Consider the following 17,902-nt stretch of genomic DNA (forward strand, 5'->3'; position numbering starts at 1 on the left):
CACTGCAATGAACATAGGGTTGCATGTATCTTTTTGAATTATAGTTTTGTCTGGATATATGCCCAGGAGTGGGATTGTTGGATCATATGGCATTTCATCACTTTTAAAAACATTCCCTCTAAGGCTGTGGACCAGAATGGTTCCAAGGAATTTGACTTATGTATATACCACTCCGCTGTGGTGTGTGGGGCGTGGATAGTGGAGACTATATAGTTCCCTTAGTGGATACTCACCTGGGTGTTTGGTTGACTAGTTACTTAATATGTACAAAGTAATACAGTTGCTTAATGTTTTTAACCACTGACGGTACTACTAATAATATTGCTCAATAATAAGTAGGGTAATTATTAATTATTATAATGATCCCAACCATTATAGTGGCAGCAATACCACTGCCACTGAGATGGAGCCCCATCTCCAGCACTGTAGCCTGACCTGGTGGCTTGAGAAGGGCAGTGTCAAATGGCACCGTGCTCCGTGGAGGGCTGCTCGGCAGCTGTTGTATCTAGAAACCCAGTCAGATCAAAAGCAGCAAAAAAAAAAAAACCCCAGAGCCATTTGTCCTTGAAGCTCAACATCAAGTTTTCAAATATTCAAATTGCTGCTTTGAGGAAGAAGGACTCGGGCTTGGTTTCTGTGGACGCAGAGCAGAAGTGAGAGGCTGGTGGGCGGGTGCTTCAGGGAGGCGTGCTAGAGGGAGACCCTCCTAACAAGGTATGGTGTTTCCCAGTGGGATGGACCGTGGACTCTGATTTCTGCAAAGCCTCGTGCTCTGACATGTTTACACAGGGAGCACATTGAGAGACCAGATGATCCTTTCGCCTGTGATTGGGATGCTGAGTGGGTGGGAGGATGGGATTTTGATAGACTTGGAAGTGGGCCAAGGACTCCAGTGAAAAAGGCACACATGACTATTGTGAGGTGTAGACCCCAGTGGAATCTCAGGATCATCATGTCTCTACAAGGAGAAGAGGAACTTGTCCATCTGAGATGGTTTAGATTTGACCTTCGGGGACACAACACTAGACCTCATGGTTTCCAGAGCTGCACAACCTTAAAGAACAATCTCCCAACTCCTCAGTTGGCTTCTTTTCCCACTTCTAAAGTGAAATGAAATCTTCCTTAAAATGAGTCGGAAGAAGAAGAAATAATTGATTCCACTGCTTCCCAGAAGACCCTGGCTCCAAAGGGATTTAAACTCACAGGTGGAAATGTCTGCAGTTTCCTGGGCTGGATCTTTGTTGTTGACAGCCATTTGTTCTCCTTAGATAACTCTCCATTTGAACACAAACCCTCTCCAATTTTGTTCATCAATTTTGACAGGTTTACTGCGTGTGAATTTCAGAGGCCCGATTTGTACCTTTTGGCCACCTTATTCTTGAAATTCTGATAGGCAAACAGGATAAGGGAAAAAAAGTTGACCAAATGAGAGACATTATTTGGAGACATTATTTTCTTGAAGTTGAATTGACACCAGCCTGTTGAATTTTAAAATGTCATGGATATCTGAGTGTTTTTAACATCGCCCAGTAAGTTTTGCCCTGGATTTCAGGTTGCAGATCTGAGCATGGGAGACCTGCTTTTGCACACCACTGTGATCTGGCCAAACCCACCAGCCTCGCTGGGAAAGTGGAAAAAGGAGCCCGAATTGGCAGCTTTTGGTATGTGTCACGAGAAGGTTTGGAGGGGAAGAGGGAGGCTGGCTTATTTTTCGCAGTTAACATTTCTTTTCCAAGACACAATTTATTAAAATATAGTTAATTACAGTTTTCTGCATTGTCTTCCTGCTATGGCCACCAACATGTCACAGATACTAAATTAAACCTTCCAGCTAAGTATGACGAATGTGGCCACCCAGCTACCAAGAGGGAGGGAATGGCTGTTCAGGTCTCCCCCAGGTATAGACGTATGGGCAGGAAAAGATTTTTTTTAAGCTGCTGCTCTGAATATCTTTTCAAAATAATGAGTTAATAATAAACCAAGGAAAAATCAAGTGAAAAATCAAGACAAAACTATCTCTGTTTGTGAGCTCCCCAGTCCTTTTATTCTCTTTCCAACTCTGTGTTGCTCTGTGTGATGCCAGGATTCAGGGCACGATTCTCACCTCACCTGTTGTGGCATCGCTGGATGCCTTGAGCAGTTACGAGGTGCTCCTCAATCGCATCGCGGCTAACAGCAGCGAAAGTAGTGATGTTTGTGAATGATTAATTTTCCAACAAGCCAGTTCAGATGGACGCAGTTGCTGCAATTCGAAATCTCATGTGGTTGTGTTGTAAAATGCTTTTTGAGTGAGCAAAACTATGGGTTAGTCCACTGGGCGCTGTACGTATTCAGGAAACATGGCTCATTGTTGTGTGTAAATGCTTGTGCAGCATGCGGTGTTATTCCTGGGTATAAAACGATCAGTCATGATCAGTGATCAGTGATCAGTGTTCATGCTTCTGTTTTAGGTTGTGTCTTTTCCTAGCCTCCCACTAGAAGATTCATGGGCAGGAACATAGTATAAAGGAAGCCTAGTATTTCCATTCTCCTTCCTTACCTTATCTTTCTGGGGGCAGAAGAGGGAGGGTGTTCCTGCCTACTGCTTCTTTAACTGAACTCTTTTTGTTCTTTTACGATGTGAACAGTGCATTCCCAAATGGAACATCCTAGTGATATTAAAATCAGAGTATTTAATACAAAGATTTATTGGACTTCCTAAGTAGATGACTCAGCGTTCATTGAAAACCTTAGTGATATCCCTAAGGATTCCAAAGAGCCACTGTAGCTGTTGATGCCATTTCATTAGAAATAATAAAGGAGCATATAAATGTGAAGGAAAAACGTGTGACTAAATATGCTATACAGAGGAGGTGGGGTATTTTGACATGCTGGTGGTTTTTGATAGCAGTGGGTATTTCGGGCAGGGGGAGGGATACTGTTTGTTTTGCTTTGTTGTGTTTTCCCATCATTAACAGTTGCATTTCTTATATGGAAATTTCTTCTTGGAGAGGTCTGGGAGCTTTCTGATGCTTCTGAGTAGGTCACTTATGGGGTGTAGGATTCTGAAGGAAATGATCCAAACCATCTCTCTCCCTCTTTCTGATGCTGGGCTATTGGTGAACCATTCCAGAGTTCAGCATTGGGATTTTTCATGCCTGTCTCCTGAATTTTACATATTTCCTATAGTTAGAAATAAACAGATTTAGAAAAAGGAAATCCTTTGGGACAAAGTAGGAGGTTGGCAAACTTATGCTGTAAAAGGCCACATAGTAAATATTTTAGGCTTCACAGACCAAGAGGCCATAAGTAGCCAGACGCAGCTGTAGACAGTATGTAAACAAATGGGCACTAGTATTGGCGGGTTGTGCGGAAACAGGCAGGCCCTAGTTTGCCAACCTGTGATAGGGTTCAGGAAAATGCCAGTTTTGAGGTTTGAGGGGCAATGTGTGTGCTTGGCTCAAGGCAGGCTGTCGTCATCGTAATGAGCTTATTTACGTCCTTAAAAGGTGACATGTTTGGCAGTTTTGGTGTGATTTTTAAGTAGCAAGCAGAACTAACAGAGCCTTAGAAATGTGTTTGTTTTGTTTTGTTTTGTTTTGTTTTGTTTTGTTTGCGGTACGCGGGCCTCTCACTGTTGTGGCCTCTCCCGCTGCGGAGCACAGGCTCCGGACGCGCAGGCTCAGCGGCCATGGCTCACGGGCCCAGCCGCTCCGCGGCATGTGGGATCTTCCCAGACCGGGGCACGAACCCGTGTCCCCTGCATCGGCAGGCGGACTCTGAACCACTGCGCCACCAGGGAAGCCCTAGAAATGTGTTTTGAAACAAGGAAGAGTTGCTGTGAGGGAAGTAACTTAATTACCACTGAACAGGCAGCTTTGGGGTTAAAATGTGGTTGTCTTGTTTCCGTTGCTCTGATCTCAGGAAATAGTGCTGCTTTCTTCCGAAAACAAAGTTGACCGGCTGCCCACCCAGCACCTTGATGTTTTACTCCCAGGACGGCTAGTTTGTACTCAGGGCTGACCATCACCACCTTTAAAAGAAGGAAAGAAATAGTTTGTTTAGGTTTCGGCCTTAAAGGGTGTTAGATGTTCACCTTTGGGGATATCGAGAGAGGGATTTAGGCTGGTCAGGGCAGCCAGGCGTTTTGGACATCAAGGCCATGTCTGAAGGGATGGGCAGCACTTGGAGTCAACTGAGTGACAGTCGGCTGCGGATCAGGGAGGGATCAAGGCGGAAATGCTCATAGCCCAGACTGAGGTCCACTCTGGCCCTACCGCTGTGATCCTAGATGGTCCAGGTAAACCGAGGCAGACCAGTATCCTTCTTAGGGTCACAGCAACAACCTCATTGAGCTCTGGTCCCAGTGAGATGGTGGGTCTTCTGAGACTAAGTTCACTGGCAACCTCACCCTCTCCTGCAGTGGAGCTCCCTCCATTTTAAAGGGACCTGCTGTCCTGGACACTGTGATTTCTGTGAAGTGTGAAGGCTTCATGGTAAGGACAGAGGGCCGCCTCGGATGCTCTGTGCAGCCTTCATGCAGAGATGGTGTGGCCTCCTGGGGTCAGTGGGAACCTCGCAGTCTGTCCTCTGGGATTTTTACGAAGTCAGGCGCTGTGACAGCTCAGACCCAGTGCCTGGGGTCCGCTTCTTTGTACCCGAAAGCTTTTTTTCCTGCAGCCTTACACAAAGGGAGCCTGATGGGTCAGTAGGATAAAAAATGATAAAACATATACCAGACACGTTGGGTTAGTCTGCAGAGAGCCTGGGAGCCTGGGGAGCCTGTCCCTGAGAATTCCCTATAATTGTGTGTCTGGTACACCAGGTGTGCCCCCTCCAGCTTCCATGTGACTAACGTGGTCCCTGCTGTGCCTTGGGGTCAGAGTGTGAAGGGAGATGGAGACCCTGATACAGGGAGCCAGGGATGGGCTGGGGTCACCCTTCCTTGTCGTTCTGGACACCAGTTCTTCTTTGCAGGGGAGTCAGAATCACTGAGTGCTGAACCTCTTGGCATTGTTTAAGGAATTCTATGGAGGACTATGCATAACTCCATTGTATCTTCCCCCACCCCCAAAGAATATAAGAATAAAACTACATACTCCCTGCTTCTACATAGTTTATTGCGATTCATCCTGTTTGGAAAAAGTAAAACTGCATTCTACTTCATAAACTCATTTTTATTTATTGAGGTCGAAAAAGATGAATTACATTTCCTGAATTAGGAGCACTCTGCGTGTGTGTAATATTAGCTTAATTTGCATAAATAGAAGTTACCGTAAGCATTATTATTATTGATGTTTGTATTGTTCCTTCAGCTGCTGAACTAGTACATTTTTGTTAAATGTGTATAAGCTGAAGTTTTAAGCTTGAATTGATACCATAGTGAAAATATATTTTACCCAAAAGTTTCCAGTGGGGCAGGAGGGTTTATTTCCATCTCTTCAGGCTTTTTCTGTTTATCTGGAACCTGGAAAATTTTGTCTTAACAGGTTTTTGCATCTCTCAGATGTGCTGAGTGAGTGGAGGGTGGAATGGGAGCCGATTCACGGGGACTGTCTGTCCTCTTCATAACGGTAGTGTTTGTTACCACAAGTTATTGAAAGTGAAGGGGAAAACCCAACCCCTTGTGTGCTATAACTGCCTTCATTTTATGTTTTTCCAGTCTTCAAAACTGCTGTGGTCCTTGTGTATAAAGATGGTTCCAAACAGAAGAGGAAACTTGTAAGACTTCTTATTTCACCCCATAGTTTCCAAGTATCTCCCTTACTATCTGTTCCTCAGTTGTAGCTGCGTAATTGTAATTCTGCACCTTTGTCAGGCGTGAGTGTTTTATGATTTTTTTGAGTGTTTTATGATTTTTTTTGTTTTTGAGTGTTTTATGATTTTTTTTTTTTGAGTGTTGCTGAGGACTTAAGGAAATTGCCCATCCTGCCTTCCTGCAGGCAGACTCATGTTTACAGCATGAAAGTAAACAGCTATTGGGCTTACCATGGCCCGAACCTACCTTCCTAATACTATTTTTATCCACTGCCTGTTCTTCGTGCCCCTCTGTGCTTGTTTGGGGATCCCTTTTCTCTTTCTTCCTTTGTCTCTCTTTTGCCTGACTTTGGTTAGCAAGCTTATTTGCGCAGCCTCAGCAGATTTGTCCCATGGCCTCTGGCTTGCTGCTGGGTGAACAAAAGTGCACACGGGGGAGTGACCCGGGGCTCCAGCATCACTGCTTTGTTGTTGTTCTTGTTGGGTTTTCTTTTGGAAATTAAAACAATTTATTTATTTGTTTTAATGACATATTTTAAAATTTTTATTATTTTATTGAAGTATAGGTGATTTATAGTGTTGTGCCAGTCTCTGCTGTACAGCAAAGTGACTCAGTTACACACATGTGTAAATTCCTTTTGTTATGTTCTTTTCCATTGTGGTTTATCACAGGATATTGAATAGAGTTCCCTGTGCTCTACAGTAGGACCTTGTTGTTTCTCCATTCTCTATATAATAGTTTACAGCTGCTCACCCCAAGTTCGCAGTCCTTCCCTCCCCCATACCCCTCCCCCTTGGCAACCACAAGTCTGTTCTCTATGTCTGCAACATCACTGGTTTAGAAAGTGTGTGCGGGTCTGGTCCGGGCTGAGCACAGACTTCTCATGCACCTAGTTCCTTCTCTTCCTGCAGGTAGGATCTCACAGGCTTTCAATTTACGAGGACTGGGACCCCTTCCGATTTCGACACATGATTCCTACCGAAGCTTTGCAGGTTCGAGCTTTGGCAAGTGCAGGTAAACTCTGAAACAGGTTGGGTACATATTTCTGTGTATGTATGAATTGTTTTTCTGAGTCCACACTCTTGGTTCTAACCACCCTACCGTCTTTTTCCTTCTGTGCTTAAGTTTCCTTTCCCTCAGTCTCTCCATTGCCTCTTATTTACCCAGCTGTTTACTAAATGAATGAACTAAGTGAATGGAGGTAGTGCCTTTAATATTGTTCCAAGGAATTCTATTCATTCTGTTATATATATTAATAACACTGCAGGGACTCACATCTAAGTAGCAATGAGTCTTGTACTTCTGGGAAGAATCTTTGTGACCATCAGCAGACAAAGCCCATGTAAATAACTCACTTGCCTTTTAACTGGGAGACCCAAAAAGACCACCCGAAGCACAAAAAACGCCATTGAATACATTCTTTCTCCCTGAAGCCTTACAAATCTTTATCTTTGTATCAGCATGAAATGTCAGTTCTTTTTCTATGACCCACGTAGCCGTGAAGCAAGTTGTTAGGCAGTGATGAAAGTACTTGCTAAGATGATTCGTTGATGCTTTAGCACATGAGAAGAGAAGTGAATGTCAGCACGGTATTGCCTAAGAATACCAATATTGCTATGACTCGGACGCCCCATCCAGGGCTTAATTTGAGGCTGTTTTAGGGAGGAGCAATCAGCAATGGTTCTCCCGGGCACACCTGAGAGGGAGCAGCTTTGGGGTCAAGTGGAAGCTCTCGGGACACCCCTATTCCCGTCCCACTTGGACAGCAGGTACAGCTTTCTGGTTGTAAGAGGGGCCATGGAAGTGGACCTCTGCAGGTGCACAGTGGATCTGTATTTCTCTTTTGTGTTTTGGCATCTAGCATGAGCAATAAGTTCTTCATGTCCGGTTGGTGTCACTCATTTTCTCCCCGTTTTCATTTGTCACCTCCATGAGCCATAAAATTGGCTCTAATCCTTATAGAACCACCTCTTCCCTAGTCCAGTGTCATGAGGAAAAACCTTCTGCAGTATTTGGGAAACCTCCAGTTACCCACCCAAGTTAAAGTAGATGCCACTTCCTTCTCAGTTGTTATGCATTGCAGGAGGAAAACTCAAATGCAGAAACCACGTCTGGTAAATGTATTGGGGATGATTATTTGCCTTAAGAAGGTTTCTGTCTAACCTACTGGCCCAGAGGACCCTCGTGCCTTTTTAGCTTTGATTTGATTTGTAAAATTGATTTACACATGAATTTTCAGGCCCTTATAAATCATAGGTCTACAAACAGCTATAATAATATTTTGAGGTTTGGGCACTTAAACACTAGCATTGTCTTACTTTGCAATCTTAGATTATGAATTATCTAGTTCATATGTTTCCTTGCGCCTGGTTTATAAATAGGAAAGCGTATGCTTATAACAAACCACAAAGGCTCCTTAGCCAGGAATTTTGCCTTCATTGAGGACTAAATACATGAAGAATTTAAGTCTGGAAAACAAAGCCATCTTTGTGAAAATGATATTCCGTTCCCGCCCTCGGTTTTTCATTCAAATCAAGTTTAAAATCAAGATAAAAGTTTATTTTAATGGACTTACAGAGACTAGCCAACACATCTCTTGTTATGAAATAAATTCCAGTGGATATGAGACTCAGAAGATGGAAATTTCTAGATTTCGTCTTCGTTTGGGAAAACCTGTGAAACTCTCTACACATGGGTCCTGCCTGGTTAAATAATGTGGGCACGATGAGGGCTTGTAACTAGGGTTTTGAACCATTAGGTAAGGATGAGACTTCACAACCTGCAGTCTTGAGGTCTGCAGTGAACTGTTTCTTTCATAAACACTCATGAAGAATAACCTGGCAAAATGATAGGATATTCAGGCACTGAAAGACTTAGAAGTTGTTTCTAAATATAACTGTTTCTCACTTTCTCAGTGTACCATTCTGGCTTCCTTCAGGTTGGGTGCTGTGGGCAGGCTGAGAAAGAGGAACCCCATTCGTTCCCAGGACATGCTTGTCCAGGGCGCTAGTCCCAGTCGCTCAGGGGAAAGGCTGTGCTGCAGATGGCAGGGCCCTGCCTCTTTATATCACTGGCCTGATGAAATCAGCACTGGAATCTTGGGCTCTGTCTAGTCCAACTGTTGCCAAAACAACTAATCACTTAATTAAAATAGTTCAGCCAAACGGGCTGTGCAGCTAAAAGGGTCAGTGTTTCCATCAATATGATTGACTGATTGTCCTTTTAGACCATCCAGAAGGAGATTTTAGCAACTGGTAATTTTCCAAGCATTCTTTTTCTTCACGCCCATTAAGTTCTCAATCATTTTGTCTCTTGAGATCACGGGATAGGAATGAAGTTTCTTTGGTCATATGTGGCTCTGCTCTATTTAATCCTACACCAAAGCATGGGAAATGCTTTTGTAAAAATGCAAATAAATCTCTTTGAAACATACTCTCATTCGTCCTTGTTTTAATTTCTCTAGATGCAGAAGCAAATGCTGTGTGTGAAATTGTCCACGTAAAATCGGAGTCTGAAGGGAGGCCGGAGAGGGTTTTCCACCTGTGCTGCAGGTGAGCCTGGAGCCGTGAAGTGTGGGAGGTGCCGCCCAGAGGGAAGGGATGTGACAGTGCTTGGTGTCCCCAACCCCTCTGGGTTCTGCACACCAGCCTGTGCATCCCTAGAAGCTACATTCTTTCTCTTGTGCACTTGAGAAAGTATTTAACACTTATCAAGTAACAGTAATCAGATAAATTAAACTCATTTTATCAGAATATAGACAGTAACCTGATTAATATCTTTCTAAAAGGAAATCGGAATTTTCACGTATATATTTGACATTCAAACGAGGGCTTTCTTCCTATACGTACATTTGGTGGGTTAGAAGGACATGGTTGTCTCATGTTTCGTTTGGGTGTTTGGGTGCATCATTTATACTGTAACATCTCTGAGGTACAGCAGATGGAGAGTCACCTGGGAGGAGGTGAGGGTGTGTGCAGTGTTGCTGGGATTCCTCGTCGTGTAGGGGAAACTTCGACCTAGGGAGGCTGGCTCAAGTGACTCAGGTTCACCTACGGATCTGGAGTGGAAGCTGAACTTACGATGTGGGCTTCAACTTCCTTCTTCTTCTTCTTCTTCTTTCCCTCCTCTCACCATCCCCTCGTCTTCCTCATCTTCCTCCTTTTTGGGCTCTGTCGTTAAGAATTTGAGAATTGTACTTTTCTCAAGTGCAGCCAGTTCTCTCTCTCTCTGTCTCTTATTTTTGGCCAAAAGACGCCGGGGTGGATGGTGCCAACAGCCAGCATTCTGATACATTTGGCTTTACATATCATCTGTACTCCATGATGCTTTAATTTTATCATAGGTGCTTAGTAATTTATTCAGTACTTACCCCACACCGTGGGTAGTATACTATGGGTTGCCCACACACACAATAGAAACTCAACGGAATCAATATTTTATGGTTGTTAGTAATATTTTATAACGTGGCTGCTGATACAGTAAGAAGGCACATTTAGGGAGACGCAAGAGGGATTACATGCATTATTTCACTTAGTCAGACTGAGCTACCGTTATTCCATTTTACAAATGGGGCGCCAAGGCTCACAGAGGGTACTTGGCTAAAACCTTATAGCAAATGAATACTGAGTTCAAACTCAGTGGGTTTGACTTCAAAGCCCATGTTTTGTGTTTCTTCATTGCCTCTTTGTCGGATGTTGGGTGACAGGGATCAACAAATCCAGATCCCAGGAAGCTGTTGGAACTAGAATTGAAATTTTTTTTCAGATAATCTACATGTGGTTTAGCACCATCTTTACAGTCTATTTAGGCTACTCTGCTCGCGACTTTGTTGATAAATCCACAGGCTCCAATGAGCCCGCCCGTAGAGATGCCATATTCATTGTTAATAAGGAATGCCAGCTAAAACTTGCCTGGGTAAAACTATTAAGAACTTAACAAGAAAAATAACTAACCTAAGAAGCACTTTTTTTATCGTGCAAATTGGAAGTTGGGAAGATTTTCCAGTTCTTACCAATGTAACTTTAATATTTACATGTTGACGTGTGTCATGGAAGGTGTTGATATTTAACAGGCATTGATATACAACTCAGAGGAAACGAAGGTTGTTGGGACGTCAGTTTCCAAGTGCGCTGCAGAGCAGCAAGAATCTTGTGGTTCCTTTGTCTGTAAAACATTTTAGACTGAAAGGCTCTGCCTTAAGTACCAAGAGCAGAATCTAGCAACTCTGTGGTGCAAAATCCATCTCTCCATCAATCTATTCGTTTGTGGGCTGCTCAGTCCCAAATTGGCTGCAGGAGATGAATCACAAAGCATAAAGGGAAAGGAATACGTGTTCTGTATCTCCAGCGGTGAAAACACTGCTGGTCGGCAGTGAAATTGGAGTCGTGGCCTCAGTCTTTAACCTTTGGTCCTCAGGGATATTTGTTTGGCTGCACCTGGTAACATCAGAAGTTCCATCGTGTGTTCAGTGCTGTTTCGCTAATAGGTGTAAATCTTCTTTTCGTAGCTCCCCAGAGAGCAGAAAGGAGTTCTTGAAGGCTGTGCATTCCATCCTGCGTGATAAGCACAGAAGACAGCTCCTGAAGACCGAAAGCCTTCCCTCGTCCCAGCAATATGTCCCTTTTGGAGGAAAACGATTGTGTGCGCTGAAAGGGGCCAGGCCAGCCATGAGCAGGGCAGGTACTGTGGGGATTCAGACGTTCAAGATCCCTGTCATCTCCACTCCACTGTAGAACTGACGTCCTCATTGAGCAAGACTTAGACGTGTCCTTGCGGGGGCTAACGCTGGAGCACATTCTGCCCTGGTGTGAGGTTCCCGGCCCTTGCCTCCCTCCCTTGGTTTAAGCCTTTTGCCCTCCCTCAAGCTTTCCCTTCGCTGCCCTCCTCCTTCTGGCTGGTGAGCTCCCCTCTCATTTGCCAAGCTGGGAAGTGAGCGCATTCTCTTTCTAGAGGGGCTGTCTTAGCCCGCTTGCCGAATGAGAGTTGCTGCTTTGCATGACAGCCAGCTTTGTCCAGCAAAAAGCAGTGTGTGATGTCTCAGCATAGTCACAGCCCACCATTCTGAGAACGTGGTGGCTTTGTCCTCGAGAAACAACAGCCATGCCTATTCTCAGTAAGGAGGCCATGTTTGGTAGACCAGATGACCCATCAGACTTTTACCCTCACCTTGGGCCTGCAACTTTATTTTTAGCTGCCATGTTCATTTAGGGAAGCCTTGAGCTGCTATTAGAAAAGAGGAATCTGGAGTTCAAGTAGTCCCAGGGTAAATATTCTTTTAGGACTTATTCTACCACCTTGAAGCAGTAAACATCAATACTACTACCTGTAAATGGCATTAAAGTCTATCTAGGAAGAAAGATATTTTCATAACACTTGGGTATTAATGACATCAAGACATTAACATTTTTAAATCACTCCTTTCTTAAGAGGCAGTCCAGAATTTTGCAGGGAAGACTCCAATAAAAGAGGCTTCCTTTGCATTTGACAGAAAGGCTTCTGATCTCTGTTCTAAAGAATTTTCCGCCTGTTCTCAGTTGTGTTGAAGAGGCAGGTATGGTACTGTGAATGGTTGAAGGTTTTCATAGACATAACCCTGACAGAGTATATTATACTCTTTAAGTACTTTAGTTTAACTAATGTAAAGGGGCTGGTTATCTTATATCTATTCTCCAATCACTTGATAAGTGTTTACTGAAAATCTGGTATGGTGAACCCCTAGTACTATTCTGGGCTCACCAGTGTCTTGCATACATCCCTATCCACAGTTTCTCATGGAGTCCTCATGTAAAAAGCTTTCTCATCCCCTTAGAGCTCACAGCAGAGAACTTCACCTTGGAATTGTCTCATTTGTTCCTTTCACTTGCCACATATATTTAATTAGGATTGGGAATGTGTGTGCCAACCTCAGGAAACCCCACCTGTCTTTGGTCAGGTTTCTGTTGTTAATCGAGGAACCTAAAGTCAGAGCTGCATTTACTTTGAAACTAAGCATTTTTAGTCTGTAGGACACTCAGAAGTTTTCCTGCTGAGATCCCTCTGGGAAGAAGACAGAGTTGCTACAATCTACCCCATCATCCTGAACATCAAGGGAGAGAGCCTTGATGTCAGAGCCTGTTGGCTTTGGCTGATAGGAAGATTTTTTGCCTGATGGCTCATTTTTGGCTGAAGAAAGTCTTTATCACTCTGCTTTTGAAGCACCTCACTATCGTCAGGATCTTCAAATTAGATGATTTAAAAATGGTGTTGGAGTGGGTCGGCACAGCACTAGCTAGTCAGTCTTAATAGTGAACAGTGGAAATACTCGAATCAAAGATTGTCTCCTGGGACCCCGTAAGGCTGGCTGGGTTATTTATTTATTTATTTTTTCTCGGTACGCGGGCCTCTCACTGTTGTGGCCTCTCCCGCTGCGGAGCGCAGGCTCAGCGGCCATGGCTCACGGGCCCAGCCGCTCCGCGGCATGTGGGATCTTCCCGGACCGGGGCACGAGCCCGTGTCCCCTGCATCGGCAGGCGGACTCTCAACCACTGCGCCACCAGGGAAGCCTGGCTGGGTTATTCTTACGCTTCATTATGCATTGTCATGAATACCCAGCTAGTTTATTTCTCTTTTTGCTCAGTAAAGGCAAATAGCCAGTCTCCCTTAGTCTAAAAGCACTTTATGTCTGCCAGTAACCTAACTACACATTTTTTTGTTTTTCCAACATTTTCTTATGAAAATTTTCAGGCATATAGAACAAATGAAAGAATTGTGTACATTCATACCTACTGTCTGTAATATTTTTTATATTTTCATTGTCACATATTTATTCATCTGTCATCCATCAACTCATCTTACTTCTGACACATTTCTAGAATAGACATTAGCATACTTTACTCCTAAATACTTAAACCTGCACATCATTGACAAATATTTCCAATATCCCAATTTGGAATTGAGGTAATTCTAATAGAGTGATTGGAGAGAGCCAGGCTCCACTCTGGTGGTACTGAGATAAAATTGAACAGTAATTTCTGCTTCTTTCCAGTAGAGTAATAGTAGTAGTGGTAGTAGTTTTGGTTTTTTTTAATTCTTTCTTTTTTCCATTTTTCCTGGAAATGATTTTCATTCCCCTCCTTGAGTGAGAGTGGTGTCTATTTACTCCATGCTTTAAGATGATAGAACACTCAGGAATGATGATGGAAGCACAGGGATCTGAGACAGAGGATGGTCAGAGCGGGTGCCAGTTTAGACCACTGTCCAGCTCACTGACCTTGTACCTGCTGTATTTGAAGTCAAGGCTGCATTTGGCGGTAACTGTGAATAGTCACCTTACTTCTAGCAGCACTGAAGCAGTTGAATGGTTTTTCAGGCTTAGATTTCAGGAAAGTAGCTCCTAAGTGGTGTCTAGGCTCCTGCCTCCCACTGGAAAGCCCATGGTACATTTCAATATCGAAGGAGAAGTGGCAGCGTTTCCATGTGTCGTGTGTGTGTGTGTGTGTGTGTGTGTGTGTGTGTGTGATTGTTTGCTTGATTGGGTGGTGTCTTTTGTTTGTTTTTAATAATACTGGCTTCCTACAGGGCAGTAGGGTGAAAGAATGAATTCAAAGATTTGTTTTTCTTAACTCTTAGTCACTTTATCTAGCACTTTGTAAATTAGCTGCTTGGGTGTTGTATTATTTATTTCTCCTCCCACTCCGGCACTGGTAGTTTAATTGCTTTGTAGAAGAGAAATTGGGGATACACAGAACAGAGACAGGAGGGACGAAGGCTCACATTTGCTTTAGCCTCAAGTTCACATGGGTCTTTGTCAGAAAGAGGACTTAATATCTCTGAGACCCACTCTTTCTGTGGCTTCTCCAAAAACAGTGCTGTGCCCTTAAGGTACCTGCAGATCCTCGAGAAATGTTACATTCAGTTTTCCAGAAAGCAGTATAACTTGGACCAGTGTTTTTCCCTCCTTGATATATCATGGTGATTTCTACAAAGACAATGAAACTCTGGAGGCCTCCCCCATCCTTACTAAAGATTTATTCCAGCTAAATGACTCTAGGACAGCCCCGGGAGAGTCCCAGAGCACTGTGATATGGGCCATGGTCGGAACTGAGGGCACTAATTAATCCCAACATCAGTGGTGCACTCGACAGCAGCAAGAATCTGCGCTCCCTGTCTCCCAGGTGCACAGGGTAGAGAAATTATTTCAGAGGGAGTTGAATCCCCTTTCCCCCGTAACCTACAACCCACCCATATGCCGCCCCCAGCTGCCCCCCGTCCTTGCCCTTCCATCGATAGCTGATATCCTCCACGTCCAGACACCTGTGCAAGGTAAAGACCCCAAGACAGACTGGTGAAATCCGGACTTTAAGCCCCAAACGACATCCAGGTCCTGAATGCATATCATGTAGTCTTTCCTTTCCTCTTCTTGTATTTGCTTTCTGGATTTGCATCGCACGTAAAGCATGTGGGCGTTTTATTTTTATATTTTTGTGTGTGTGCGCAGTGTCCGCCCCAAGCAAGTCTCTTGGGAGGAGGAGGCGGCGACTGGCCCGAAACAGGTTTACCATTGATTCTGATGCCATCTCCGCCAGCAGCCCGGAGAAAGAGTCCCAGCAGCACCCCGGGGGCGGGGACACTGACCGCTGGGTAGAGGAACAGTTTGACCTTACTCAGTACGAGGAGCACGATGACGTCAAGGAGACAGACATCCTCAGTGACGATGATGAGTTCTGTGAGTCCGTGAAGGGCGCCGCGGCGGACCGAGACCTGCAGGAGCGGCTTCAGGCCGCCTCCATCAGTCAGCGGGAGAGATGCCAGAAGGCCCTGGATAGTCACGCATCCCGCATGACGCAGCTCAAGAAGCAAGCCGCCCTTTCGGGCGTCAACGGAGGCCCGGAGAGCACGAGCGACGAGGTCATTTGGGTTAGGCGTGAAGACTTTGCCCCCTCCAGGAAGCTGAACACTGAGATCTGACTGCCACGTGCCCCGGTAGAGACAGTCCTTGTAGATACGTCTCCCGCCCCGCCCCTACTCCACGCCCCTCCCGGATTCGCGAGGGGGAGAATGCTCCCTTTAAGTCGCACTCTTGCACACACGGTTTTGGCAGCTGACTTTGTTCTGAAGCCATGTAGCCACCCAACTTTATCGTTTCTAACAACATCGGAAAGAATTGTTCAAGAATCCCAAATCAGCTTGAGTCCTATCTCTCTATATTACCAAGGGCTTTTATTTATTCTCAATCAGGGCCTAAAGAATTAAAAACAAAAAAAAAAAATTCTATAGCACTGGAAAGCAAATTACCCCAGGAGTTGAAGTATGCAATACAGATTAGTTTAAAGGGTAGCACACGAAAAAATAAAAGATTCTCTCTGAAATCAATCCAGGAGCCATCTCCTAGTTGGGGAAACAAAGCAACTGTACAGCTTGCAGTGTTCTTACTCCTTTCCCTCTTAAATGTCTGAGAATATCTGTGTATTTTAAGAATGTGTGAGGAGAAGGTGGAGATTTATGTTTCCATGAGCCTTTTTCTTTTTTTTCCTCTTCTGTTTAGGTCTATGGCTGGTCTTACTCGATGTCGGTGTTCGGAAGTTCTAGTTTTGCATAGAATTATAAAGATGCCAAACTCCTTGGAAAGAGATCCAAATTTATCACTTGAAAAAAAAACACTATTTTTTGTATTTTACCTGAGATGCAGGGGGCACAAACAGATGAGACTTTTACTTAAACTCTGAGTTTAAAAAAATGAGGATTTTACCTTTTACAGAGAGAGTGAGACGTGGTGATTTTATATTTATATATGAAAGGCCAACAAGATGCTTAGGAGAAACTTTTCCCAAGAAGCAGCTTTGTTTTTGTTTTTTTCTTTTTTTTTTTAATTTAAATGTTTGAATCTCTATTTGAGATGGGAGCTTGGTTGGATTAAACATGACACCGGGATGGGCAATGTGTGTGTCTGTTGCACATGGCGGGGGAGGGGAGACTCCTCCTCGTGGAGTTGCCATGGTGATCATTGGTTTTCCCATCATAGTTGCATCTTCATCCATAGATTACCTACTCCTTCCCTGACAGTCCATAACCAAACCGTTTAACAAAACCACCTCTTCAAAAACATGTCTTGGGTTTAACACCTTCTTCATGCCAACAAAACAGGGTAAACATGCTAAAAAAACTAATGTTCTAAACAGATTTCCAAATAGGAAGAACAAAAACAAGTTAAAGCACTTTCAGTATTTTCTTTTTTTAAAAATAATGTTTATAGCTTTTTTTTTTCCCATTTCACAATGTCCACTTCCTAAGAAAGGTTTAAATAATAAGAAAACTTTCTTTTTGGGGAAAATATCTATTTGATGTTTGACACATCAGTAGGTACTTTAAAGACCTGAATTTTATAGTAGCTTTAGGAATTATATTTTATAAAAATCAGTTATGACTTTATATTTCCAGACAATAGAGAGTTCAGACCATCACGCTCTTGTGCCCCTGCTTGCTTTACCTGCTTTCCCACCCTGTATCCCTCCCCTTTCGGGTTTCCAGGGCTTTGAGCTTGATCTTTTGAGAGTTTTCTTCTATTAAATTTTTGCTATATCTTCTGATTTTCTTAAAGAGCTTTAGGATGATTTCTATACCCTTCGTATCACTGCATTGTTCCATTTCATCTCCAGTTCGATTGTGTCTGGGTGGAAAACTGAAGCAGAGGCTTCTAATAGTCCCATTTACCAGTCCCAGTGCAACGGGTTTGTCTGAAAATGCTGGAAAGTCTGGTGCTTGGAGAGGGTGCCATTGTCTCTTGTACATAAGGTCATGATGTGTCTATGTCAAAAGTTCTTATATATTTCTTTTATAAGCTGAAAGAAGGTCTATTTTTATGTTTTTAGGTCTATGAATGGAACGTTGTAAATGCCTGTCAAACAATAAAAAATATTGAAAAGTGTCTGGACGGTCCTGTGCCTTTTTGGGTGGGAGGATGGATATGAACTGTAGAATATGTGGGAGAAGATACCTAAGGATGCCTTTTTTTTGGATAAATAAATATCGTGACCATCGAGGGAAAGCTGAATTGGTGGAGCTTGAAGTTTTTTTTATCTTTTTAATTGAGGTATAGTTGATATGTAACATTGATAGTTTCGGATACTAAACATAATGTATATATTGCAAAACGACCACCACAAAAAGCCTAGTTAACATCCATCATCA

The 17,902-nt window shown here is 43.6% G+C and overlaps 1 protein-coding gene across 20 annotated transcripts in view; it reads left to right on the forward strand.

The window, feature by feature from the left end:
* TIAM1 (TIAM Rac1 associated GEF 1) overlaps positions 1 to 17,639 on the forward strand; it is a 146,363-nt gene extending 128,724 nt beyond the window's left edge. For all 20 annotated transcript variants that reach the window (XM_089910318.1, XM_089910310.1, XM_089910325.1 and 17 more), the window contains 6 exons: positions 1,553 to 1,661; positions 5,642 to 5,700; positions 6,649 to 6,751; positions 9,201 to 9,288; positions 11,244 to 11,416; positions 15,213 to 17,639. In XM_089910318.1, the coding sequence (XP_089766444.1) occupies positions 1,553 to 1,661; positions 5,642 to 5,700; positions 6,649 to 6,751; positions 9,201 to 9,288; positions 11,244 to 11,416; positions 15,213 to 15,682 (1,002 nt within the window). In that variant the 3' untranslated portion in view covers positions 15,683 to 17,639. The remainder of the gene's footprint in view (positions 1 to 1,552; positions 1,662 to 5,641; positions 5,701 to 6,648; positions 6,752 to 9,200; positions 9,289 to 11,243; positions 11,417 to 15,212) is intronic.
* The last annotated feature ends 263 nt before the right edge of the window (positions 17,640 to 17,902 follow it).

Source organism: Delphinapterus leucas, chromosome 4 (genome assembly GCF_059928025.1).
Source record: "Delphinapterus leucas isolate spDelLeu-1000000601 "Yukka" chromosome 4, BTC_Dleu_Yukka2, whole genome shotgun sequence".
NCBI classification, from domain to species: domain Eukaryota; kingdom Metazoa; phylum Chordata; class Mammalia; order Artiodactyla; family Monodontidae; genus Delphinapterus; species Delphinapterus leucas.